Source organism: Onychostruthus taczanowskii, unplaced genomic scaffold, assembly GCF_017590055.1.
Source record: "Onychostruthus taczanowskii isolate IOZ18803 unplaced genomic scaffold, ASM1759005v1 scaffold42, whole genome shotgun sequence".
Classification (NCBI taxonomy): domain Eukaryota; kingdom Metazoa; phylum Chordata; class Aves; order Passeriformes; family Passeridae; genus Onychostruthus; species Onychostruthus taczanowskii.
Genome location: NW_024501682.1, coordinates 556190 through 581347, shown reverse-complemented (window position 1 = coordinate 581347; position 25158 = coordinate 556190). Strand labels below are relative to the sequence as shown.

The following is a 25158-nucleotide window of genomic DNA, read 5'->3' as shown; positions in this document are numbered from 1 at the left end:
CTAAGTCTCTCTATTTATTTTTTTTTTTACATTAAAATACATAGACTTTTGTGGTAAAGACACTGATCTATGGCTTTAATGAAAAAACCCAACCGACCACAAAGAGTTCAGATTTCAATCTGACAGAAAGCCTAGACAGCAGCAGGTCAATCACCTCTTTCTGGACCATTTAATGAGCTGTAGCTACAGGTACATATATGCATGCTGTATACACACAGACACACACCAAACTATGGGCATGGAACCACAAAAGTGGGACAGAAACCACCAATTTCCTCAGTCAGCTTCAAAGGTGGTGGCACTTTGTGTCTCTTGCTCAAAAGGAAAAGCATTTACAGAGGATGCTGCTCAACGTTTCAACAATTTTGTGTCTTCAGTTTCAACCTTACCTCCCAGTTACCATTTCTAGTTAGGATTACAGCCTGACCAAGGTATGATATCTAGCATCATCACTTCCAGTTTGTTTGGTTTTTTTTGGATAGTCTCCAGCCAAGAGGAACTACTATGGAAAAACACAGCAAAAAAATTCTTCATCCTGCTATGCAAAAGAAGCCCCAGCTTACAGCAATTCATTATCATATTCTCTGAACTTGAAGCAAGCAAAATCTGTAAACTCTAGTCAGTTCTAGAATGAAATCAGATTGAAGAAATAACAGTATCATGGGATTTTGCTGAGAAAATAACAAGCAAAATTTCTGCTCCAAGAGAGGGATTAACAAGCTGAAGTATGTAAGAAGCGCCAACCCTCCTCCTCCTCCTCACTCAAGTGGATCCTGCTTTCCTACAGAGTGATAAGCAGAGACTATTTATGAAGATCAGGTGAAGGTCATGTTATGTGATCTACTGCCTGTGAGTCTGGATACAGTTCAGCCTTTTATATCACAAAGGAAGTGTGAAAATTATGTATGAAGCAGTGTATATCTAAAATTATTCTGGATCAATTTCTAGAATTGGCAAAATTCTATTCCAAGTCATCTTGTAAAATTAACAATTAAGCTTTGCAAGTTGGTCAAAGAATACGTAAGATTACAAAGTTTTGGTATAAAGGACTCCTTTAAAAAACAGAGCTGTTAACGTGCAAGCTGTCATTCATTTTAATTTCTCTCTTAAAAGAGCAAATAAAAAAACCCTACAAAACAAAAGGTTTCAGAAATACAGATGCATGAAAATTTAAAAACAACATGGTAATAGCTTCCATATAATCTGAGAGACAGTGATTATTCCCACCTGTAAAACTTTGCCTCTTGCAAGACTCCCCAGACAACAATCCCTCAAGCAGTCTCCTCCCTCTGCAGTGATTAGGTATCACAAGTGAACTGCAATGTTTTTCTTCCAGCCGCATGCACTAAGTAGTGCTGAAGAATTTTAATAACATACATACACCAGCCAAATACTGGAACTTGCTAATAAAATGTCAGAAAAAGAATCTCTGGATATTCCTGCCAATTCCTTCACATTAAAAGATACAGAAATGAGTGTAATACCAAGTGTGTGTAACCAGCCAAACAGAAGTGCTTCCCTATGTCCTCTAAGCCTGACATTAGAACCTATGTGCTTCAAAAAACAACAGCATGGAAAGTACCAGTCAACAAGCCTAGTGTCCCCTGCCATTGCAGTTTGTGGACCCTGCTGGAACAGGTTTGTAAACCGAAGTTAGAGATCAGGCAGAAGTTCTCATAGTAAGAGCACAACTCCAAATTTAAATAGCTGCCTCTGCTGAATCAAGTTCAAATTTACTCCAGATAATTTAAGAAGCAACAAACTGGCATCTGAGACTTTTTAGGAGAAGGCTGCAACACAAAATCTTCTAAAAACATTTAAAAAAGAAGTGTCCAAAAAAACTGCAGTACCAGTTGACCTGCTGGAGTCACTGGTGGGAATCAGAAGCGCGAGTACGCGGTTCTCTGCTGCTGCTGCTGCGATGGAGGCTGGCCCTGCTGCTGCTGGAGACGAATCTGCTGGGAGTATGGATCCTCAAGAGACTTCACAAAAATAGTTGTTTTAGGCCCAGTTTTCCAGACAATACCATTTGAATCTATCACAGAGGATTCCACGGTGATGTTGTGGGTGCCAAGGATCACAAAGTTTAGCAGGAACTGAGTGCTGAAGTAGTCGTTGTGCGGTTCCACCCTCTGCTCCATTTCATTGGTCATGTTGTCAAGAGGAATCTGAGAACACAGATGGAAGGTTAAAACACCATAAACCTGCCAAAACTAAGTTTTCAGGTCTCCACTTGAAGAAGAGAGGAGAAAAAAAGGAAAAATCTGTTCGCAATTCTCCTAAACCAATACATGTGCATACTTGACACAGCTTGACAAGCTATCAAGTTATTTTCCACCTGAGGCTCTACTTTTCCACAAAGTAACGCGAGTCAAACATCACACACTTCCTAGTCCTGTTCTTTTACAAGCCATTGACTTTCTCCTATTCTCCCTCAAAAAAACCCAAACAACAAAACAAAAACCTGACCCCAAAACCCACCAAAATGGGCCTGTCACTAAGTATCACATGCTAGCAGAACCTAAACCTCAGGCATGCAACCTTTGATAAAACTGCTGACTTAAATTTAATATGTGTCTCCTCAGATGCTATTTGATTTGGACAGTCTGTCCTCATGATTTCCACAAACAAAATAAAAGAACCTTAAAATGACTATCAAAAATTCTAGAGACTATATGGTAGAGAATAATCTACTCTTGGTTTGTTGTTTTTTTATCCTGTGGAGTTTTATATGATACAAAACTAGGCTGAGTTCTCCTCATCTAGGCAGACTCCTAATGACTTGTTCCGAACATCACAAAGCCTCTTTGTTTGGAAGAAGAGCTGTTACAAAAAGGTATTGACATCTTGCAGACTTAAAAATCCCAGATCCCCTCCACAAGTTATGCTTGGCTCTGGCCAGTGCTTGAATGTCAACTGGCAGGAGTGAAAGGATTACAGAACCACCCCCATTCATCTCATCCTGGGAATTCTGCTACCCAGAGACAAACAAAAGAACAGCAAAACACAGCAAAAAAGCTTAAGACTCCTCCTGGCTCTATTCTATCCACACCTTATAGTCTTGTCCAGATTTGCTCTGCAGCACTGAAGAGACATTCAGACAGACAGACTGGATTTTACGGAAAAGGCCTGGTTTAGATCCATGCTGAACCACTCCTTCCACCTTGAGGGCCAGCTGCTGGTTGTTCTGTACTGCTATAGGCTCTGCTGGGTTCCTTGGGGATGGGGACAGAGCGAGCTGGAACACAAGTAAACAGATCAAAGTGTAATTATAAGACTCCAGAAAGGCAAACAAAATTCAAGGATGAAACAGGACACCTTCTTATAGAAAAATTTCCAAGGACAGGTTGGGTAGGAAAATCAGCAAACGGAAACACAGACATTATCAGAGACTCATTACTACATTATTTAATAAACATCATCAGCAATACCAGATATTATGCTTGTATCAGTTTCATTTACTTCAATTCTTCAAAAGATGTGGAAAAAAAATCTTACACAGAACAGCTGTAGGTATATTAAGCTGAACAAAGAAGCAAAATGCAATAAGAATAAATATTAAAAACTTAAGGCTTTCACTTTTCCCAGAAAAAGGGAGCACTTGAGTAAAACAAAAAAAACCCCATGACCTTAGTCATATATAGTCATTCTTAGTCAGTGAGCTGATATCTAGGACAATTTTCTTCCAAGATAGTGAACACTGCTATTTAAAGGAAAAGGAAAAAAAAAACAAGCACAAGTCTATAAAAGCTGCCCTCCCAGGACTAGCATTATTTAGCTTTGCAGACTCAGAATCAACAAAAATTCCAGCTACATTTTATCTTTAAGGCTTTGCAATCAAAGAACTGAATCTTACTTGCCTAAGTGACAGTTTAGTGCTTCTGAACAACCATACATACATGCTATAACCCAAATGCTATTTGCAGTTATGTATCTTCACTAAAAATCCTTAAGCTCTGTGCCTTCAGTATGGCTTTTCTCATGAAGTAAAGACTTCCTAAAGTAATTTGAGGCCATATTTGAGCAGTACTTACCTTAATACTTGTAGACTGCAGCTTTTGGAAAAAGTACCTCTGAAATGAAAGGGGCACCTTCAACAAGGCAATGACAGCATTGCACAGACAAGCTGTATGCTGCAAGAAACAAGAGCCAAAACAACTAAGAAAAAATATCATTCATGACACAGAAAAAAGACATGTACCTGAGGTACTGAAACAGCAGGAATTTCCATTTTAAGTTCAAAAATATATTAATACAGTCATAGAATTATAGCCACTAGGATTACAATGACTATATTCAGCCTCTCCGTTTATGTTTCTGAAGGAGGTATTCTGCTCTGGAAAAAAACAAGGAGGTCAAGGAAACGAAAAATACAAATCTTTCCAGCCCTAGTGTTAGCGTTGACAGAGCAGGATCTGCTTGAAACACTCCTACACACAAACTCTCAAAAAACAACTCCCCTCCAAGCAAAAAGACTGGCATCTATCACAACTTAATGCAATAATTAATTTTAAGCCTCTTGTCTACTCTTCCTTTCCCTGCTGCACCATGCCTCTGGCTCAGATGAACACAAGCATTGCCACTGGAGTCACCATGCTGCCTTGGTGTGCAGCCAGCCACAACCAAGTTTACAGGGTTTACCTTTGCTGTGGCTTACATGATTTACTCCTCTACTCTACATAAAATTTCTAAGGACTGTTGGATTTAGAAACCAGGCAAATAAATGTCAACCATGCCAAACCACTTTGTTGCCACTAACATGCACTTCAGCTTTATGATGCTCATGAGCAGCAAGAGCCAAAGGCAGCAGCCCTGTAAAGGAGAGCATTATCAGCTCACTGTTTGCACCAGCACACTGTGCTCCCTGATGCCCTGCACTGATAAGAGAAATGCTACACTCACCAAGCACAGTCCTCACCACCAGGGACTAAAGCTAGGCTGCTGTGTGGGAGGAGGATAATTTCTTTGCAGCAAGAACACGAATGAGGAGAATGTGCTCCAGTGTTTGCATGTGAGTGTGGTGAGGGGTGTGACAGAGACCTGACAGAACTTGTAGTGACCTTATCAGCATCTCCTCTTAGGATGGGAATTTTAGAAGTATTATTTTTAATCAGACCAGTAAGGTTACAGATGTTTTAGCAAAACGGTTCTTGAAGTATTTTTAAACAAGTGTCTCTGTAGAGACCATTTGAGTCAGTAATGTTAATTAACTGAGAAGGCTTCCCAGTTTCTTGCCAACCACAGTTATATGGAGTTCTGAGGTTTTGGCCCCTTTCTCTACACAATATACATCTAAAACTGTTACTTGCCAAGTAAGACACAGGAGCATACTTCCTGTTGAGGGATTCCACTTCCTCTAGTACATGATTAAATACAGACATCATTCTTCTTTCATATTCACTTTCAACATGAGCTGTTCCATTTGAGCTATATTCCTGGAAACTAAAAAAAAAAAAAAAAGAAAAAAAAAACACAAAAAAACTTTTCATTATGTCTAACTTACTTTCCTCATCATAACCTGGAAGGCACACTACCAAACAGATGTGACAAGATATTACAACACGAAATCCATCAAGAAATGTCTTTCAAACTGTTTACTCTGTTCTTTAAATTATTTTTCCACTATAACACTTGCCCTTTACATTTAAATCCTTCTTAACTACCATTTATTCACCACTTCTGTCCCCACCCTCTCAGCTGAAGCAGTGACAGGTCTAAAAAACTCAGCATACTTATTTCCCCGGGCTTTTATTTAAGCCTGCAGTGTTTATAACAGTCATGAAAATCTCACAACACAAAGCAAGAATGCAAGTCAGAATTAAAACGAAATCTCCAATTTTATAATCTCCTCCTTTGAATAGAATTCCATCTCATGGACACCCAGCTTCATACAAATTTGACTAATACACCTTCTAAGCAATGCTTAATTCACAATGAGTACTACAGCCAGTTAGGATGTTCACTTTTATTAGCAGCTATAAAATCACTGAGAGATTTTATCCACAGTATTTTCCATTTAATCTCAGCCTGGGATTTTAAAACAGTGATTCAATTCATCAGTACTTCAATTGTAGTACATTGTTTTCTAATGGATTTAAGTTCACTGTTAGGAAAATAGCCAGAGGTGATGGCTTTACATTAAAAATTTGAACTAATTTAGTGCATGTATTTTCACGACTTTGAAGGAAGCTAAGGTGCACTTGCAAGTGCAACCAACAGGTATGGGATCTAACACACAACAACACAAATTAAGTAGCTAAAGGAGAGATTAGAAGTTCAAGCCTATATTTAAGATAACTCCAATATAGTGATCTCAAGAGCAAAATCAATATGAAATGCAGAACCTAAAAGAGAGTCCCCAGTTTGCCAGGTACAGCATAGCAGCAACAGATCCTCAAGCCTGCTCAGAATACACTTAGAAATGTCTACTGAGAAACTTTCTGAACATTCCTTGAATTCCTAGGTTTAAAGCTCCAAGGATTTATTAGTAAGCAGAAAAGGAGTACGCAGTTAACTATCAAACCTACCTTGCAGATTCTGGATCCAAAATCAGAGCTTCTATTGCATGTGAAATCAACAGGCAGCTCTGCTGTTGTCTGATATTAATATTAAGGAGTTAAAACACTTTCAAAGCTGTCACCTAAAGCAAAAAATGCAGTGTATTTGGTGGCACTTTTCCTTGCTTCTGTGAAGTAATCCTATAGTCATTACTCATATAGGGAGCAGAGAAGAACTGTGAAAATACCAAATTATAAGCTGCTCCAATTTCTGTGTCATAACTTGTTTATCAAGTAATTACAAACACAATATGGTGATGTTTATTTTCAAACAGGTTTTAAACAATTGGCAGCTAATTTTTATGTTATTAACTTTCAAAATTACTTTGTGGCAGTCTTCAAAGAAAAGAGGATTCTTCTGCTTCATGCTGTGCACATGAGAAGGAAAGTGGACAAACTCTAGGATTTTTAAAGGATACAGTTCTACATTCCTTAGAGTTGCTGAGTCTGCATCAAAAGATGACTGATAGAGATCTCCATACCGTGTTGCCAAGTTTCTGAATTCCTCCATTGAGTGTTTCATCTGCAGAGACAATGTTACTAGGCAAAAACACAAAGCAAAGCAAAACAAAACCCCATACATCCAGAAAATCACTACACTGTAACATACAACACTGAAGGAATAAGGCGGCACATTGGAGTAAAGTTTATAAAGTTCTTACTTCTTCACTCAGATAATGATTACCAAAGTGACAGACTGTCACTTAAACAGGTACTAAACAGGTGTTTTTTCTGCACCAACAAAATCTCCTTGGGCTAAAAGAATAAAGAAAAAAACTCCATCAACAACCTCCTCCATCCCCTACTGGTAAATCAAACTGCTCTGTCTTTCAATGACCACTCACTGGTTGGATTTAAAAGCAAACCTCCTTGGTATTCCTTATGATACCAAGGCAGTTGCCAACTCTCAGCAAAAGGAGTTGCAGAATCATCCTCAGGTATATATATTCATCCCTCGTGTACTCAGAGTGTCTGAGGTGTTTCAAACCAAGGTGTGAAAAACCTTGTTGCAAGTTTGAGTGTAGCAAGTGCCTTGCTACGTGCATATCCTTGGAAGCTGTGTGCATGACTGAGGAGAAAACACATGTGCAGGTTCAGCTTTGAAACACAGCCTGCTACAGGCAGGTGTTTTCAGAGCTACAGGTAAAAACCAAAGTCCACTATTCAAAAAAATCCACTTCACAACTACTTTTCATTTCATTTGTCAAATATGTTTGCTGAGAAGCAAAATTCAAGCCAGAGTCACAAACATAACGGCACAAGAGTGGAACAGGAGCACATGCCTGGTTGGAGATGCGGCCACATCTCTGGAGATCATTTCCCGACGTCATAGCGATCGTTGTGGCAATAGCTGGGGGTGGACTTGTTTTTAGGCTGTTGCAGGTACAAATAAGTTGAGAAAAAGCTTGCAGAAGGTCAATCCTGAGTTTCACAAACCCACATTGAAAGCTCAGAGGATTAAGTGGCGTACTAGCAGCCTGGAACACAGTAATAGGAATGTTGGCAAACTAGGTCAAAAGGAAAAACGATAAAATTACACTGCAGTGTCACTGAACAGTCTCATCAGAAAACTGAGTCCTCAAGTTCAATTCTGAAAGCTGTTTTTTTAAAAATTACATTTAACAGGTTTGCTCAATTTCAGTCATACTAAATATAAATTACATAGAAGTTACATAATTACTAAGTCATATTCCAAGCATGTCACCCTTGTAACAAATGTGACTTAAGCAGTTAAAAAAAATGTTAGGGCACCTATTTCCTCTTTTTCCAAGGCCAAGCCATCAGGCTTCAAATGATATTAGGCCAGATAGTCTTTACCATAAGAAAAACTACACTGAATTGGATGGCAAACAAGAAACACAGGGACTGAAAAAGTGATTCTCTGCATCAGCCAGAAGAGAAGGAATTGGCTCAAGTTATCCACAGCAAGAGGAAGGGGTGATTCTTTTTGGAACTGTGAAATGGATGGGAACATTATGAAGGCACTGAACCTTGCATTTGATGAAGGCAAGAAACACAGTCTAGTGATGACTAAGACCAGTAAATAACAGAATTCCAGGAGGGTAGACAAGCTGCTATTGTTCAGAAAATACAGTTCTATGAAGCTTTGCTCCCTAATAGCTTATCTGACTTGTAGAAGCATCTGTGACAGCTTAGGATACCCAGGACAGGGGACACTGCAGTACTTGAGGTTTGATACTAGTTAAGCCAAAAATCCACTACCTATTTTTCTTAAACTGTTGGATTTTGAGAAGAACAAGCTGTCTCCAAAAACAAAGCAATGGGACTTGTTCTTAGACTCATGCCGGTCTTCCCCAGCACTTCTTATTCCTCACCAGGTCACTTCTCAAAGAAAGAGGTTATAATCGACCCCAAAACCTTACTAAGAACCATTTCTTTGCTGGCAGAAAACCAGCTAACTGGTTTCTCACAAAGCATCACATCACCTGAGAACTGACCCACTACTGACTAAAGTGGGGAAACATCAGCCCACTGCAACCACTTTAAACTACTGAACTAGACTTCAACTGAAAAAATAAGACTATTTCATAATTAAACCATTTAGCCTCTCTCATCTATCACTTTGCTTTTCCTTCTCCAAGGGCACAAAAAAACCCCATTTGAACTGGAATTGTTCAGTTTATTTTGCAAGGATAGCTTCAGAAAACCCTCTGTGGAAGAGGGCTACACTGCACTGTAATTGCTCTACAGAGACTACATGCTTTTAAAGAGTAAAGTACTCACATCAGAAAGTCCAGACATTTTTAGTAGCACAAATTGGACTTGAATCTTGTAAATGGAAATATAAGCTTGTCTCATTAATACTGCAATTCACCTTATCTGCCACGGGCAATAAGTGAGTTACAATTCTTTCTGAAAGTGACAGAAGTATTTCTTTGGCTCAGCCAAGTTCTTCAAACACCACCACTTGACATATTTGGAATTGGTGCTAACCAATGGCTGTGTAAGTGCTTTGTTCAAGTTTTGTATCTTCTTTAGATTACAGCAGTGGAAAATAAATCCAGGGCTTCCAATGAGACACAGGATCTGTGTCAGAAAGAGCAGGACCCATTCAAAACCTTTGCTAACTCTACAACCAAGCACACAAAGACAGACGGGCACTGTGGTCAATGTCAGGGACTCCCTGACAAGTCCCTGTTCTCCCACAGGGAGAACCTCTTATCCATAAAGCAGAAGGACTTCTTTCCCTCAAGTGCCCTCCCAAGAAAAAACACTTTGCAGTGCAAGACAGAGTTTTATGTTTATCAAGGAGGAATTGAGAAATTTTCCAACAAGGCACTGTCTGAACATTTCATCACTGCTAAACTGGGCTGGCTCAACATCTGCAAGAGATTTACTGACACTGTGTTTTCCAGCTACAAAGTGGAGCAGCTACACAAGGCTCATCACATGCACCACTGGTCTGTGGTACCAGCAGTGCTGAGTCATGCCCTGCACTGAAACAGCAGCAACAGGAGAGCTCAAGTTAGAGGAAAGAAAGCAAAAGCCTTCAGCAGCAAGGCTGTCACGTGCATTTCATGGCATTTTGCTCCCCTTGGAGAGGCTGAGCTCTATAGACAACTAGTGAGTGGCTCTTTTTACAGCTGATACCCTCAAGCATGACTGGGACATTGTCCAGAGTGATGCAACAAGTCAGCAACAGCCAGCACTAAAACACAATTTCCTCCCCTCTAACCTACAAGACCTGTATTTACTCCTCTGGACCACAACCATCCATAAGGAGGGCACCGTGCCCAGAAAAGCACTATGTGCAACAGGAACTGAAGTCAGCAGAAGAGATGAAGACAGGAATCCTTCAACAGAAAAAAAGCCCCAAACTCCATGGAAGGGGTAATTAAATTACTGGATCACAGTATGACCGATTTAAGGATGTTATTTTCCTGCCTGTATTAAATATTGACATCTAATTAGTTGAGGTCCTCCTCTCAATGTCTTCTTGATGTTAGAGAAATCTTAAAAGTGTTGAATTAAAAGCCTGATTAACTCAGCCAACAGTTAAAGACAAACACTTCAGGAATGATGGGTCTTTCAGAGGACAAAAGTAGAAATTTATGCCATTGCAGCTTATTCAGGGACATTTTATTAATAAATAGTAATGTCTGAACTTTATTAAACCCTAATGTCTGAATTGTCATGACCCTAACTGTCCAGTAACTAAAACAACAAAGCAGCTTCACTGAAAAGGCATACAGAAACTGTATGTAAAGATTGCTTCATGAAAACTAAAATAGGAAAGAAAGTATTGTGTGAAGCTGGATCATCTTTGCTGAAGAAGCAACTTTACCATAGGAACTGAAGGGCCCTAATCATTAATGCTTTTTCATCTTTGCTGAAGAAGCAACTTTACCATAGGAACTGAAGGTGCCTAATCATTAATGCTTTTTTTTGTTTACTTTCACAGACATCACACAGCTTCTTGGTATTTCTACCACTTCAGAGAAGGAGAAAGTATTTGCATAAAAGCAGATATCAGTTGGATTTGATGAAACTGAATTGTCTTTCCTCTTCTTACTAGATTGTTTTTAGGATTCCATGAGGTCACATTGTCAAATAGAAGGCAACATGAACTCAGCAGGAGGGAGGAAGACAATTGAATCCTTCTCTATATTTCAAGAAGACAGCAGCCAATTTAGGCCAATTCCCAGCCTCGACTATTACAATAGCTTTTATTCACCCAATGCAAGGAGTGGAAAATTGTAGTATTGTAACTTTAATTAAACAAGATCTGTCACATTTCATTTGACCTGATCAAGGCAGGAAATGAGGGGTGGAGGGAGAAGAAAAAGCAAAGAGATATCTAGCTAATCACACTTGGCTGAGTTACAGGATCTTTTCTCTCAAGATGCAGTGTGTTACTACTGAGATGCCTGCAGAGGAGAACCAAACAGAGACTGGCAGATGCCAGACACATGTAAGAACTTTTCAGAGAGTTAAGAACAGAATGCAAAGAGCCATGCTGCAGCACCCAGAAACATCACCACTAGAGATGTGTGCTGACCGTCAGTGATGCTATTCCTTTGTGGTAGGACTTCAAGGCTTCGGCGATGCCGGAGAGTGCGGAGCTGTAGTTGTCCTCCTGCAGGCCTGCCAGGCACTGCTCTGCATGGGAGAACTCCTTCAGGCTGTTCAGCCAGAAGTAGAAGTGCTCTGAAGCCACTTGGGTCAGCAGGCTCTGGTACAGTTCTCTGGCCATGTCATGGTTGCCCTGTAATGACAAGAATGTCTCTGAAAGGGGATGTGAAAGAAGGCTGGGGATTTCTACAAAATGTACGCAAATAAGAAAACAGGAACATCTCCAGAACTACTCCCAGCTTTGAAACAGAAATAGTGAAACTTTTTCCAATTATCTGATTGCAGCAATGCTATAATAAATAAAAGCACAAGTGCTTTCTTTATAGAAATACCAGCCTGTAAAAAATATAGTATTTATTTACACAAGATAATTCAATAAGATGAGAAAAAAACCCATGGAAATCTACCTCAGCATCTCATACTAGAGTTTCTGTGTAATTCTAACCCCAACTGTGAATTTACTTAAGGGAAAAGGGAAACAGTATATTTTTCTTCCTTTCTTCACATTGAAGAAAGAGAACCATCCATCAGGATGACCTTCACATTCTGAAGAGCAGTCAGACAACAAGGATTAGGTATGTGCTCAAGAAAGTGCCAGGACATGACTTACATCCTTCTCAAATACTTCAAACTGGTAAGTTAAAAATACCATTTTGATGGGATGAATGTCCCAAATATATATATATACATATCTGAATCTGCATTCCAGGGAATTAGGAGGGAAAGTTATTTTTATTTTTTCCTGCCATTCACTTCCTCCTCCCAAGTCCCATGATTTTCCTTATTCCCTTATCAAATTCAAAGAACTCCCTGGCATTCCTTCAATCACAGCAAATCATTTTTCTCCAGGTATGTTCACTTACCATCCTGGAAGCCTGCCTGGCTATCCTGTAGGCTGTCCATCCATTGGAGGCATTCTCAAGCTGCTGTTTGATAACAGTTTTGATTTCTGTGGACAAAGCTTTCTGACTGGAAACAAATATCACTGTGGCAAGAGAAACCTAGCAGAGAGTAGAGGAGTGAGAAAAAGTTATATTTCAGTAACTAAAGAAAAGAATTTTAAAAAGCCATTTCTGTTTTATTTTGGGCTCGAAACTATATAGAAGATTACATATATATTTTTAATTGCAAAACTTCTCAGTTATATATCTTTTAAACAGTTACAGCAATCCAAGTATTTCTCGTAGATAAAAGTAACTTTCATTTAAAAAATCTCTACTCTGCCTTTTAGCTGAAATATTTCAAATGCTCCAAGTAAATGAACAAAAAACTTGTAATTTATATTTTAAAATTCAAATTCCTTTCCAAGTATATGTGATGAAAGCATTTTTCTCTCGTACAATATATGAAGTCATTTGCCTCAGAGCACCCCATATAAATGGAGCTAGCTGCCATATGGCCTTTAAACACTACTTTAGAAGTACCCCAATAATTTCAATAGCCAGGTTTACCTAAGCAGTGCCATCTACTGGAAAATCTAATGGAGTACACTGCACAGTACAGGTCCATCTAGGACATGTTTCTACACTGAACACTGACATAAAGAGTCGGAAGTTAAACGAAAATTTAAACTAGTGGCTACAGAGACTGGCACATCAACCTGGACACATAACAAATGCCTCAGCTGCCTTTAAAATACAATCCATCCCCAACTGTCTATACAGACTTTATCCATCAAGGGAGGCCTTACCAAGAGTTCCTGCTTTTTATCTGTAGCAGATTGTCCAATTAATTTATAGAGGTCCATTAGGTCTCCTAGCATCCCATCCGCCAAGACAGGCAGCTGCATGGCAATGGCTGCCAGGCAATGGCACATGAGGATCCTGGCATTGTCCTGGGCACTGTGCAGCTGTGCCAGCAGGGATTCCACCACGGACTGGCTCAGGTGAGGGCGGCACTTCACCAGCTTCACCATGCACGTCAGCGTGATCTGCAACTCACACAATCCACAGGTACCATCAACACAATGGCCTCAAAACCAAAAAGCTAGGCACACTTACTTAGCTGCAAGCAGGACTGCAGAAACACAGATCTGGGGTTTTCAGAACTATGTACTCTACTAAAGATGAGATTTTTCTAATAGCCCAAGCCTTTGTCCCTGAGCTACCAACACTAAAAAACATCACAAATTCAAGAAATATTAGTAACCCCTCACACCACCAGCCTTTAAGGCAAATAACTAGAAAAATTACTGATAGTTTCTGAAGTGGGAAAATAAGAATAATAATTCATAAAAATATTGTGGTAATGTACATTACATCTCCATCTCCAAAAAGCAAGTTGTCTCCAAGATTCTCTTTGTCCTCCACAGAAACCTCCATCCAATGTTCATGTTTTATTACAGCTGTTCCTCTCAGAGGAATGCTCCCTGCCACCCGCAACAATCCTCTTATCCTAGAGCTGAGAGGAGTTGTACTATGGCTAAGCTCAGTTTCTCTGCTGCTCTGAACTCTGATTATGGGCAAACCAGAAAAATCTTCCTTTCCCTCCAGTCTGTTATGCGCCTACCAGAGAGGATCTGGTGCACACCAGCCTCTCTGTTACACAAGCTCTTATTATAACTAACAGCTGTGAAGTGGAAACAACACTAATGTCACCTTTAAGGTTGCCTGAGCTCCTGGGCTGTCATCTTGACTACAGAGAACAAGAAGAGCTTCTAAGCCAAAAACTGCATCTTGCTCCAAAGGCAGAAGATCTACGAAAAGAAAAAGAGTTAGTTTGTTCTCTGTTCTGTTCTCTGACCATAGTTGGTCTAATGCTTGCACTGCTGTTGTAGTCATGACAATTAAGAATCTTCCTAACACTTTTGTTTTTCCTTACTTTGATGACAAACAATTCTGCCATTCCATATCGTGCATAACTATTCAGCAGCCCCACTGACACTTGCAAAGCATGCATTAATCTTGGGACTAAGGCTTCTAAATGCCCTGTTATTATTTTGCAACAGACTCCGGGCAAAGGGCTTCCAAGGGTTGACCAAAATTCACTAGTCTTACAGCAAAGGTAAAACAAGAATGACTGCCCACAATAGCACGAGGTCTATTGTGGGCAGTCATTTTCTCTAAATGAGACAAAAGACGGACTCTTCCCGACCATTCATAAGGCCATACAGAGTACTCCCTACTAGATTACAATCCCCATTCTCCCTAACCAGCATGAGGGATCAGACAGATTTACAGCCAGGTTCACAGTCAGGACGAGTTAATCCGTGTTAAGTGCATCAGCCTGACTGTTAACAGAGCCACTTCACTACCCTTGCTTTCCCTTACCTTTTTCCTGGCAAGAGGCTGAAATATTGGTCAGAATTCTCACTCCATGAGCAGCAATGCCACGGTTAGTATGGTAACAGCACTCCTGTGCTAGTTTTACCAAATCAAATGACCTGGCAGTTGTAGCTGCTGCTCCTAAATAAAAGCAAGGCAAATGGAACATAAAACTGCGCAGCCCATAAATATACCACAGATCTTTAAGTACATTTCTGCAAACCATTATATTGATTTGGGCGTTTTTCTTATGTTTAAACAATTGGATGAAAATATTTTTCTCTCTTCAGACAAACCCAGAGACTCTCTCATTCTTGAGCACCACACAAGTTAAGACACATGAGAAAGAACATTTGGAGCTAAAGGCTGATGTTTCAGGACTCAGAGAAATATTGGCTGAAGAAATATTATGTCTGATTAAAAAAAAGCTAGTGAGTCTATTAATTATTAAGCCATGCCAGAATGAGTGATGAGGATGCACTATTTTTTTTCCATTTCTGAAGCCCATGTATTTGAGCTCATAACACTCATTAGGGCAGTTTGGCTTTCAAGAAGAAAAAAGAGCATTATGATAATTTTGAGAACAAGATACCTTGAATCACTTTTAAATGTCTACTTTTTCTACAATTTCTCCAGAATATTGTCACAATATTTTGGTGACACCTGGTATTGCTGCAGGTGAAGCCCACAAGGGTGGAAGACTAACATGCCAGTCCACTCTTACACCATGAAACCTCCTTACTACTCAAAAATTATGCAAATCCATGGTTTCAAAGCACCTTAAGCAGAATGCTGGTCAGCCACTTGAGAGGCAATAAGTTTCTTCACAAAATAAAGAAAACTTGAAGACCCAAAGGAAAAAACCTTTTTCATATATCACAGTACCCACAAAACAAAACCAAACCATCATTACTCATGACTGTACAGTGTCCCATTTTAAGCTGACGTACGATGAACACAGTCTGACTCTAAGGGTTATGAAGTTCAAAAATAGTTTTAGAAAATGCTACAAAGTGTTGAGATGAAACTGATCAGCAGCAGAAAACCAAACTATTAAAATGCCAAAGGTAACTAGCTAATCCAGTTTTCTTACCTGGAGCACTGCTGAAGTACTGTTTAATGGCAATGGTCCCTGATAACGTGGAAAGAACAGATAACATGCCCATTTTCAAGCTGTCATAAGGAGTGTTAAGAGCAGATTCACAGAGTGCCTAAAAATCAGCATGAAAAAAATACAGAGATAAGAAGTAGCATGAGCTATCTGTATGAAAAATTTAGTTGCACTTCTCTGGAAAGTTTTAAGAATCATGATTTTTCCCACAGAAAATACTGTACAAAAATCAACAGCCAAGTCCTCAAGCATCTGGTTCAAAGGACTGAGGATGTGGCTTGCAGAAAATTGACAGTGGGTCCTATATACTAGGGAACATAAATTTTAGGTCATTAATTAATTAAAAATCAGTGGCAAAAATATTATCTGGCCTCATTGATCCAAACTATAAAAGATTTTAAGACAGTTTCAGGCATACTGATTATCTTGCATTGTAACAATCTGCAAGGTTCTATATAAATATACATCTCTGAGGAGCAAGGTTTCAAATGTCCTTTCTTTTAGCAGTCCAACAGGAGTAAGGTTCTTGATAAATAAATTAAAGTGTATTTTATGTTTTAACTCATTTGTAGTACAGCTCATGTCTTATTTTTTTGCCTTTTGCTAGATCTTATCACAGGTCTTATCACATTTAAGTTTGAATAACTATTCAAATGCACATTGTTCTCAATTCCTTATGCCAACTTTGCTCACAATTTAGTCATTCAGTGGTTTTGGATGCTTTTTTAGTCAACAGGAGGGACAGTAATATGAGACATAAATAGAAAATATAAGTATATTCTTCTTTAGTGTGTGCCTAAACTGAATGACAAAGAGCCAGTAATGGAATAAAGAAAAACAACACAATTAGTTCCATAGAACATACAAAAAAGCCCACAGTGTTTTTATCAGGTATATGTATTGTGTAAGGGTTAAATTCTAAACATACCTGTGATTTGTACCAATTAGTATTATGCAAATCCACTGAATAGAATGGCATCAACAGACAGAGGAAGTTCTAATGATTGGGGTAGAAAATGAGTCTTGATGTCTCCCAAGACACTGATGCTTTACTCCAGTGCTATCAGATCAGATCAGATGCTCTCAGGGCATATCTCAAACAGTGACTGTGAAGACTGCTAGGAGCACAGGCAGGATGTTAGCAGGATGTACTGCTCTAGGCAGCAACAGCTTCTGAAGCTGATGTCCAGAAATCAGTGAAGCCTCCACAGTGCAAAGACCAAACTTCTCAACTGACCTACACAGGGCAGACTTCAAATTCTGAAGAGACTAACCAATGTTTGTTGGTATAAAGGTACAAGAGGCAGGCCTTGCCATGAGAAAAGGAGGGTCTGGCTCCAGTCCTTTCTGTATAAACATAGTATTTTATTTATATGATCTCCAATTGTTGGGAGAACAACTTCCCAACTCAAAATGGCAACCTGTTATTTCAGAAGTCAGAAAAACTCTTATTTCTGCATGCCATTCAGCTAGCAGTAGCAAGCTTCAGACAATTAGTTTTGTTTTCACGTAGTCACTGGTTGAGTTCTGACATCAGTGGAACTTTTCCCTATGCATTTTAACCATCAGGACATCCACTTTACTTCAAAACACTACATGACAATGAAAGCACATTATCAATGCCTCTCACTTGTACTGAGATTACTATTGAAATATGGGATAAAGTAGCATTTTCTCCACAAAAAATCCATAAATCCATAATTCCTAAAAATTCCTATAAGGAAATAAATTTCTGGAGTTAACCCATTATGAAGAATAAATCAGTTCACTACAGCAAAAAGCTCTGCACACTCCAAACCATCATCTCCAAGAACTGGGGACAAAGCAGAACCTGCTTTATTTCTCACATGATTGTTACCAAAAAACCTGCATAGTTTTTCCTCCCAGCTGCCTTATGTTCCAACAGGACAGGATCCAAGTAGCTTCCAAGAGTAACAAAAGCAAAGAAAAAATGACCCAGGAAAAAGTAGAGCTGTAACCCTCTGCCATTAAGTTCTTGAAATATTTACTTTCCCATTAATCTAAACTGAAGTTATTTTCCGTAGTGACTTCTGCCAGAAAAAGGGGAAGGAGAAAAAATTCATATGTAACTGTGACTGAAAGGCAGCAGCAGTAATATCTACAGCATAACACAAGTTTCCCCAAATAGCACAGGTGCACTATAAACACCTTCTCATTGATACAACAGGAGTCACAAAGCTACCATTGCAAAAACCCCATTAATTCTAAGAAATTAAAATCAAAATTCCATTTGTCCTTTCAAGTACACCTTGCTGGATGACACGTTTTCGCAAATCCCAAAGGCTCCGTTTTGCACCAGAGCATTGGTGTGTACTCATTGTGGTAAGATAAGTGTAAACATTCAGTTTGTAACCCATTCTGTTACCTGAAACGGGTTTGTCAGATGGAAAAGCCATTTCCTCACAGTACAAAAGCCTCCTACATGGCACATGCCTTCTCTCTGTAATAATGCTTCAACTTTAATCCTTGAGTTTCACCTTATCCAACTGAAGACGTTCCATGAGCTGCACATTAATGCTTGGCTAGTCTGCTTGGCAGAGTAACCTAATTTAACGGTATGGAGACGCATGTTACTCCTTTCTTTACCTCCCAAATCATTCCTCTGGAAAGAATTCTAAAGTTTCATAATAAACTTTAGCTTAAAAAAAACCATACAGACCTGAATATTTTCTCTGCTCCATGTATGTGGTGTCTTGTTGGCCAACAACTTCAAATCCTGGATTGCAAGCCTCTTCACAGCCTTCCTGGGGTCATTTTTCAAGTACTGCAACAAAAGTTGAATCTGCAAGAAAATAAATTCATTGTTTAAGAGTGATGCTACTAGAAGTATTTTCTAAGGAAATATTTTCTAAGGAAGTATTTTCAAAAGCACTCAGGAAGAAATGCTGAGCACACAGAGCCAAAACTAATTTGAAAAAGTCTGAACATGCCAGCCAATGTTTTAGTCTCCATCTCCACCCTGGCTACATCAGTTTTATGCAGTATTGGCTGTTGTGCTGCAGTAATACAGCCTAAATCTCCACGTTTACTGCCATTAAAAAAAAAAAAAAGCAGCACATTAAGCGTTCTAATGTTGTTTCAGTGGACTTAGGTTCAGCTCCATCAGAAGCATCATCTGAAATACAGAAGTGAGCAACAGCAGAGAGTTTCAGACAGATCAATGCCATTATCTAACAGGCACAGACAGTACGCTTGTATGGCTGTACAGGGCTGAAAGAAAGCAAATAGATTTTTGTGACTCCTTTACAAAGATTAGCTGGATGAGTCTCATGTGACATTGTGTTCAGACCTGCTCTATAAATCACATCCACAAAGCTCATTATCAGAGCATAAAAAGCATTGTATTTTTCCATCACTGCTTTCCTAGTACTTGGTTTATAGTCCTGAATTTAAGGAAGCGATTGAAATTCCTCAAAATTCTCCAAGAAATACACTTTAAATGCATTAAATATTCACATGTATGAAATAAAGGCAAAAGGCAAACCCACAATCCAAGACAATATACAGAAGTGCAAAGTGAAGCCTGGCTTCCACAGGCAAGTTGAAGTCTTTTCAGAAAAAGTCAGGGTGTTTATTTTCCTGTATGCTGATCTATTCTTGTTGATTTGAATCCCATTGTTGATCTGAATCCCTGATTTAGAAAGACATGTGACTAACTGTAAAAAAGGTGTAGTGTGTTTGATACAGTCACCTGGAAATGGAACCAGAAAAGGCAAAAAATATGAAAGCAGCAGCAGTTTTCAGAGTATTCTTCCTTGACAGCACACAGGAGCAACCAACCCAGCACAGCCATCACTGTTTATTCTAATTAGCAGGCAGAATGTGAGGGCTTTTAAAATGCACTTTGTACTTCAAGAGGAAGGCATGCCTTAGGAAGACTTACCTGCTTGGGAATGTCAACCAAAGAAGAAGCAGCAAGCAGAGTAAAGGTGTGCAGAGTGACAATGACCATCTTGGTGGAGGGGTAGGATGTCACCAGCTGCTGCAGCAGCTGCCGGGAGCTGGAGGCCAGGCTGGCATCGTGGTGCATGTGCTGCAGAATAGGGATCAACTTCAGCTTCAAGTCCACAGGTGTGGCCAAACCTGCAATAAGGAAAGAAACACAGCCAGAGTAAGTCCTTGGGCTGGCTTTTTTTGGCAGTTCTGAGGCACAGAGTATGTCTGGGTTGCTAGCACTGCTGAAAGAAGATTGTCCAAACACCTGCAGTGGCTTCAAATAACTCATGTTGTAGCTAGGTGTGAAATGACAGCACTATCAAGCACCTTCATGGTTGTCTGAGAAAACTGCTCCTTGCTTCCCTGCAGGTAACACATAAATTAACTCATCTGAAGCAACCTGTGAGAGTCTATGCAAGTTTATTCACCACACTATAGATGGGCTTTTATTCTGAACCAAACAGGTGCTTCGAAAACTTAAATTTTAGGAGGGTTTAAGATAACCAGACAGATTATCGGTCAGCTAATTTAAAAACTGGAATCATCTAAGGGCAACATTCTGATATCTAATATATAAATATGAATAATAAAGAATTTTCAGAGAAATTAAAGTTTTTCCTCTTTATCACTCAACATACACATGTACCTTGAATCATCTCGCTGATTTTATTACATATTCCGACAGCAAAATCCCTGTGGAGAAAAGAAAGCAGCAGGTGAAATGAAAAATAAAAAATTAAGTCATTAAAAATAGAAAAAAACCCCAAACAAACTACCAAACACTGTGTTTTAACAATTAAAAGTTACACAAAAGAGTGCCTGCCGAAACCTAAGTCTTTTCAGAACCCCTGCGCACAGGCATGACCAAATGAGAAAATGAAAGCTTTCAAAAATTGACATGCAGCACTACACTTTGCTAATATAATTTCTGTCAAATAATTCATGATTAAAGCTGCTATTCCAGTTCTCAATGTCATATTTGAGCTTTCCATTTTAGAAAAAAAAATCTGCTGAACTTGTATTCAGATCTCTTTAGATCGTTATTGCACATAATTGTTTTGCTGTAAAGGACAGCACAACAGAAAACAGTAAAGTTTATGAATGTCAGTGTTAATGGAGTTTCCATTCTCTGTAACATGAGAAAGTGAAAAAAACAGTTCTTACTTAGATTGTGCAGAAAAGTTGGCAGCAGCAAATATAGCAGCTTCAACTTCCACATTATCATGGGAATCCAAACTCTGGCGAATGCTGTGATGTGCATTCTTCCTTTCTGGAATGATAGATGCCATGCTGCCCAACATCCTACAGAAATAAATCACAGCAAAATCAGGACAAACAGTGATCATGAAGAAATAAAAATGCAAAAAAAAAAAAAGGTTAAAAGGCTATGTTTATATAAATATGTGCTCTTTCATGACTATTACAGAAATAAACAAATACTAAAAGTAAGTACGTAGCTAAATTTAACAGATTTTGTCTGTGGGTTGTATCAGTGGTTTGATAAAAATTTACTTACATTTTGATATCTTTTAGCTTGAAATTGGCACAGTGAGAAACTTACCAAAAATTCTTTTAAAATTAAGAGTTCACTACAGCATGATTTATTTCCAACATCTTTCACTGATGTAAGATAAGGTTATTAGTGAAAACAGTGCAACACTTCTGGTGCAACTGCTAAAAAAGCCTACACTTTGCCAAAAATATTTCAACGATACCTTTCAGGCATATTTAGCATAATCCCATTAAAAGAAGACTAAATGTAGGATTTATACTGATGGTAATTTTAGCTAGAGTTCTGTGCAAATATTTACACAGTTATCTAGCAATAAAATTCCACAAAGTTTTGTTTAAGCAGCTCTTTCTTTCAACATGTTCTTCCTTATTGACACTATTCAAGGAGGAAAAAAAAAATCAACAGAAGATTTTAAACTGAAACTTCTGAACCAACAGCTATTTTAACATTTTATTTGACGTATCCTGTGAATTTAGTAATTTAAGTATTTTTGTATACTGAGAGGATTCCTGGGACTTGTAACAATCTGTGAAGATAACCCTCAATGCCAGTCAACAACTGCAATCTTATATTAGAGGACTGAACAGGAACTACAAAAAATCATGCAGACATATTGTATTTACAGATTTCTGAGACACAAAGGCAAGAAAGCACAATCTCAAATGAAACATCAAGAAAAAAAGAAAGGGATATATGACCTAATCGATCAAAGGCCTGTCAATGCCTCCCATCTCCCACTAGTGAAATCAGTAACAGTTCTAGATGGAGGTACAAAAAGAACATAAAGAGAGAAAGACAAATGCTCTCTTCACATTTGAATTCACCCGCTGGAAGATGCAGTTAAGAGGATCATGTTGGATAGCATTAGAGACAAAGACACCAAACCAACAGGACAGTGACATGAAAGACAGATTAATTTTATTTATTTATTTTCCCACTTGATTCCCAGAAGTTCAAAGCAATCCATAATATAAGAGCATTTCCTTAGAAGTTATTGATCAGAGATCAACTAGCAGTTCCAGCTAGGACAAGGCTAAATGAAAAATAGGTGCAAGCACAACCAGGTTCGTGTAAGTTTTGGCTGCAAGTTAGCAAAAACCATTTTGACACAAAAGGAAGCACTTTCACTTGGTCTAAAAATACCCTAGGCGAAATACATATATTGCCTATAGCTACTGTCTGGTTTATGCATAGAACAGATTCAGTTTTCTTCTCTGGTGTACACAAAATTTCAACACTGCAAATTCTGTCTTGTCTGGGACCATCCATAAAATTCTCATCATAAGTGGTTAATAACCTTGTTCTTGTTATCACTAATCCTTATCATTCATGCCTTTTAAAGACAAATGTCTCTGTTTCTAACTCTGTGAGGAATGTATAAAAAGCCTCCTTTATTTCACTCACAGAATGGCCTGGGTTGGAAAAGACTTTAAAGACCATCTAGTACCTTCCACTTCATCAGGCTGCTGGAAGTCCCATCCAACTTGGCCTTGAACACTTTCATGGATGAGGCATCCATAATTCTCTGGGCAACCACAGAAGTTCCAGTGCTTCACCACACTCACGATAAAGAATTTTTTCCCAATATCTTATCTAAATCTACTTTCTTTCAGTTTGAAGCCATTCCTCCTTGTCCTGTCACTACAGGCTCTCCATTGTTCTTGTAGGCTTCCCTGAGGTACTGGAAGGCCACAATTAGAACACCTTGAAGCCTTCTCTTCTCCAGACTGAACAATCCCAATTCTCTCAGCATTTCCTCACAGGAGAGGTGCCCCATCCCTTTAACCATCTCAGTTGCCTCCTCTGGACTCCCTCCAACAGGTCCATGTCCTTCCTGTGCTGGGGACCCCAGAGCTGGACACAGCACTGCCAGAGGGGTCTCACCAGAGGGGAACAGAGAGGCAGAATCTCCTTCCTTGGCCTGTTGCCCAGGCTCCTTTTGATGTAGCCCAAAACACATTTGGCTTTCTGGGCTGCCAGTGAACATTGCTGGGTCGTGTCCAGCTTTTCATCCACCAGCACCCCCAAGTCCTTTTGGGCAGGGCTGCTCTTGGTCTGTTCATCCCCAGCCTGGACTGATACCAGGCACTGTCCTGGCCCAGATGCAATGCTTGCACTTGGTCTTGTTATTCCAGACAAGCACATTGATAGCTACCTACAGGTTTGAAGTGAATCAGAATCATTCATCAGATTTGAAGTAAATCAGGATCACTCATGCCGTACATACCGGAGTGTAATAGCCCGAGCAACTGGATCATTGCTATGGATTACTGAGAAAACTCTCTTGACAAATTCATCCACATTTAGGATCTTCTCTAAGTGCTTCTCACTCTGCTGAGTAACTTTCAGCACACACAGCCTCAGGAAGTTGTTGCTGTTAGAAAATACACACATGTCTTTGTCAGGCTATTTTGAAACAAAAATCCAAGTACTTTAAATACTAAATTATTTAACTACAGCTTTTGGAAAAAATTAAAACCGGGAGATATCTGTGCATTTCAAACATTTGAGTAGACTGATAGAGTAAAATATTAACATACTATTGCTTTATTTTCTAGTTCACGTAATGTCAAACTAAAGCCCAATTCCAGGGAAATGAACCTGCTAACACCAGTGAGGAGGGGTGTAAGCAAATGCCTGTTTTGTGCACACATACAGATTCAAATCTGCTGGAAAAACACATTCAAGACTAAGACAGAGAAGACTTAATTACCACTGTCAAGTGCTGAGCAAATTTATTTTCCTCCCTGAAGACAAGAGTGAAGATTCCACACCATCAGCATACACCTTTGTAAGCTTTTAAGAAGCAGCTTTGATTCATATACATAAGCATCATATACTCCACTTAGACCGCAATCACTTGGAAAAGCTGTACTTCGAGCTTTATTAGAGATTACATTTGCACATGTGATCATCCATCCATTTACGAGTTACGATTTGGATGTGCTTATTCAAAACAAGCAAAACTTACACCAGTGAACTTAAACCAGTCAGGGAGAGAGTCCTCAGACCAGGACAAATGGAAAGGAACTGTGTCATTACCACTCGCAGCCACTCAAGCCCACTAAAGAAGTGGAACGCAAGTTCCAATCAAGCACAACCGCAATAGACTGGGTACCACAACGGTGCCAAGCAAGCACGACACGCCAGACTCCACTGCAGCGACAGTCCAAGGCACAGTGCGCTCCCAGGATCAGACTCGAATGGGCAGGACCAGACCTCGGGGCAGTACTCACCCCACTCTGAAAACATCGGCCAGCTTTAGGAACGCCGAGTTGATGAGAATGGGGAACGGGTATTTCTGGAAGAGCCTGGGAAAACGAACGACAGCTTCGCACTGCTCCCCGAGCTTGCCAGACCTGAGGCCTAAAGGAGACAGCAGGAATTACCGCAGGTACCTCCAGCCCCGGGTCCTTCCTCCGCCCCCGCCCTGGATAAAGCGGTGCCAAGCGGAGCCCCCACCCCGGCCCCGCTGCCCGGGCCAGCGACAGCTCCGAGCCCCCGCTGGCTCACCTTTGTCCAGCTCCATAAGGGCGGAGTTGGCGTCCAGCTCCTGCTCGCCATAGCCCGCGTCGGCCAGGAAGGACTTGCCGCTGGCCGCCATTGCTGCCGCCGGCCTCGCGCACGCGCTGCCGCCCCGCCCGCTTGGCGCAGCCGCGGGAA

At 39.7% G+C, this 25158-nt stretch overlaps 1 protein-coding gene across 3 annotated transcripts; it reads right to left on the bottom strand.

Annotated features, from left to right (window-relative positions):
• Window positions 1-25110, bottom strand: INTS7 (integrator complex subunit 7). 3 transcript variants are annotated; one of them, XM_041413609.1, is made up of 20 exons: window positions 25009-25110; window positions 24732-24861; window positions 23723-23869; window positions 21147-21284; window positions 20629-20675; window positions 19930-20129; window positions 18706-18828; window positions 16008-16125; window positions 14921-15055; window positions 14249-14346; window positions 13342-13581; window positions 12515-12652; window positions 11578-11784; window positions 7841-8035; window positions 6977-7080; window positions 6528-6596; window positions 5310-5442; window positions 4035-4133; window positions 3053-3238; window positions 1-2168 (listed from the first exon to the last, which is right to left on the bottom strand). In XM_041413609.1, the coding sequence occupies exons 1-20, from the start codon at window positions 25097-25099 to the stop codon at window positions 1881-1883; spliced, it is 2886 nt and encodes a 961-aa protein (XP_041269543.1). In that variant the 5' UTR covers window positions 25100-25110; the 3' UTR covers window positions 1-1880. The 3 variants fall into 3 exon arrangements, 2 of the variants coding, with proteins under 2 accessions (XP_041269543.1, XP_041269544.1); XM_041413610.1 differs by lacking the exon at window positions 14921-15055 and having other exon boundaries at window positions 25009-25106; XR_005953340.1 differs by lacking the exon at window positions 1-2168 and having other exon boundaries at window positions 3102-3238; window positions 5332-5442; window positions 25009-25106.
• Window positions 25111-25158: the final 48 nt, after the last annotated feature.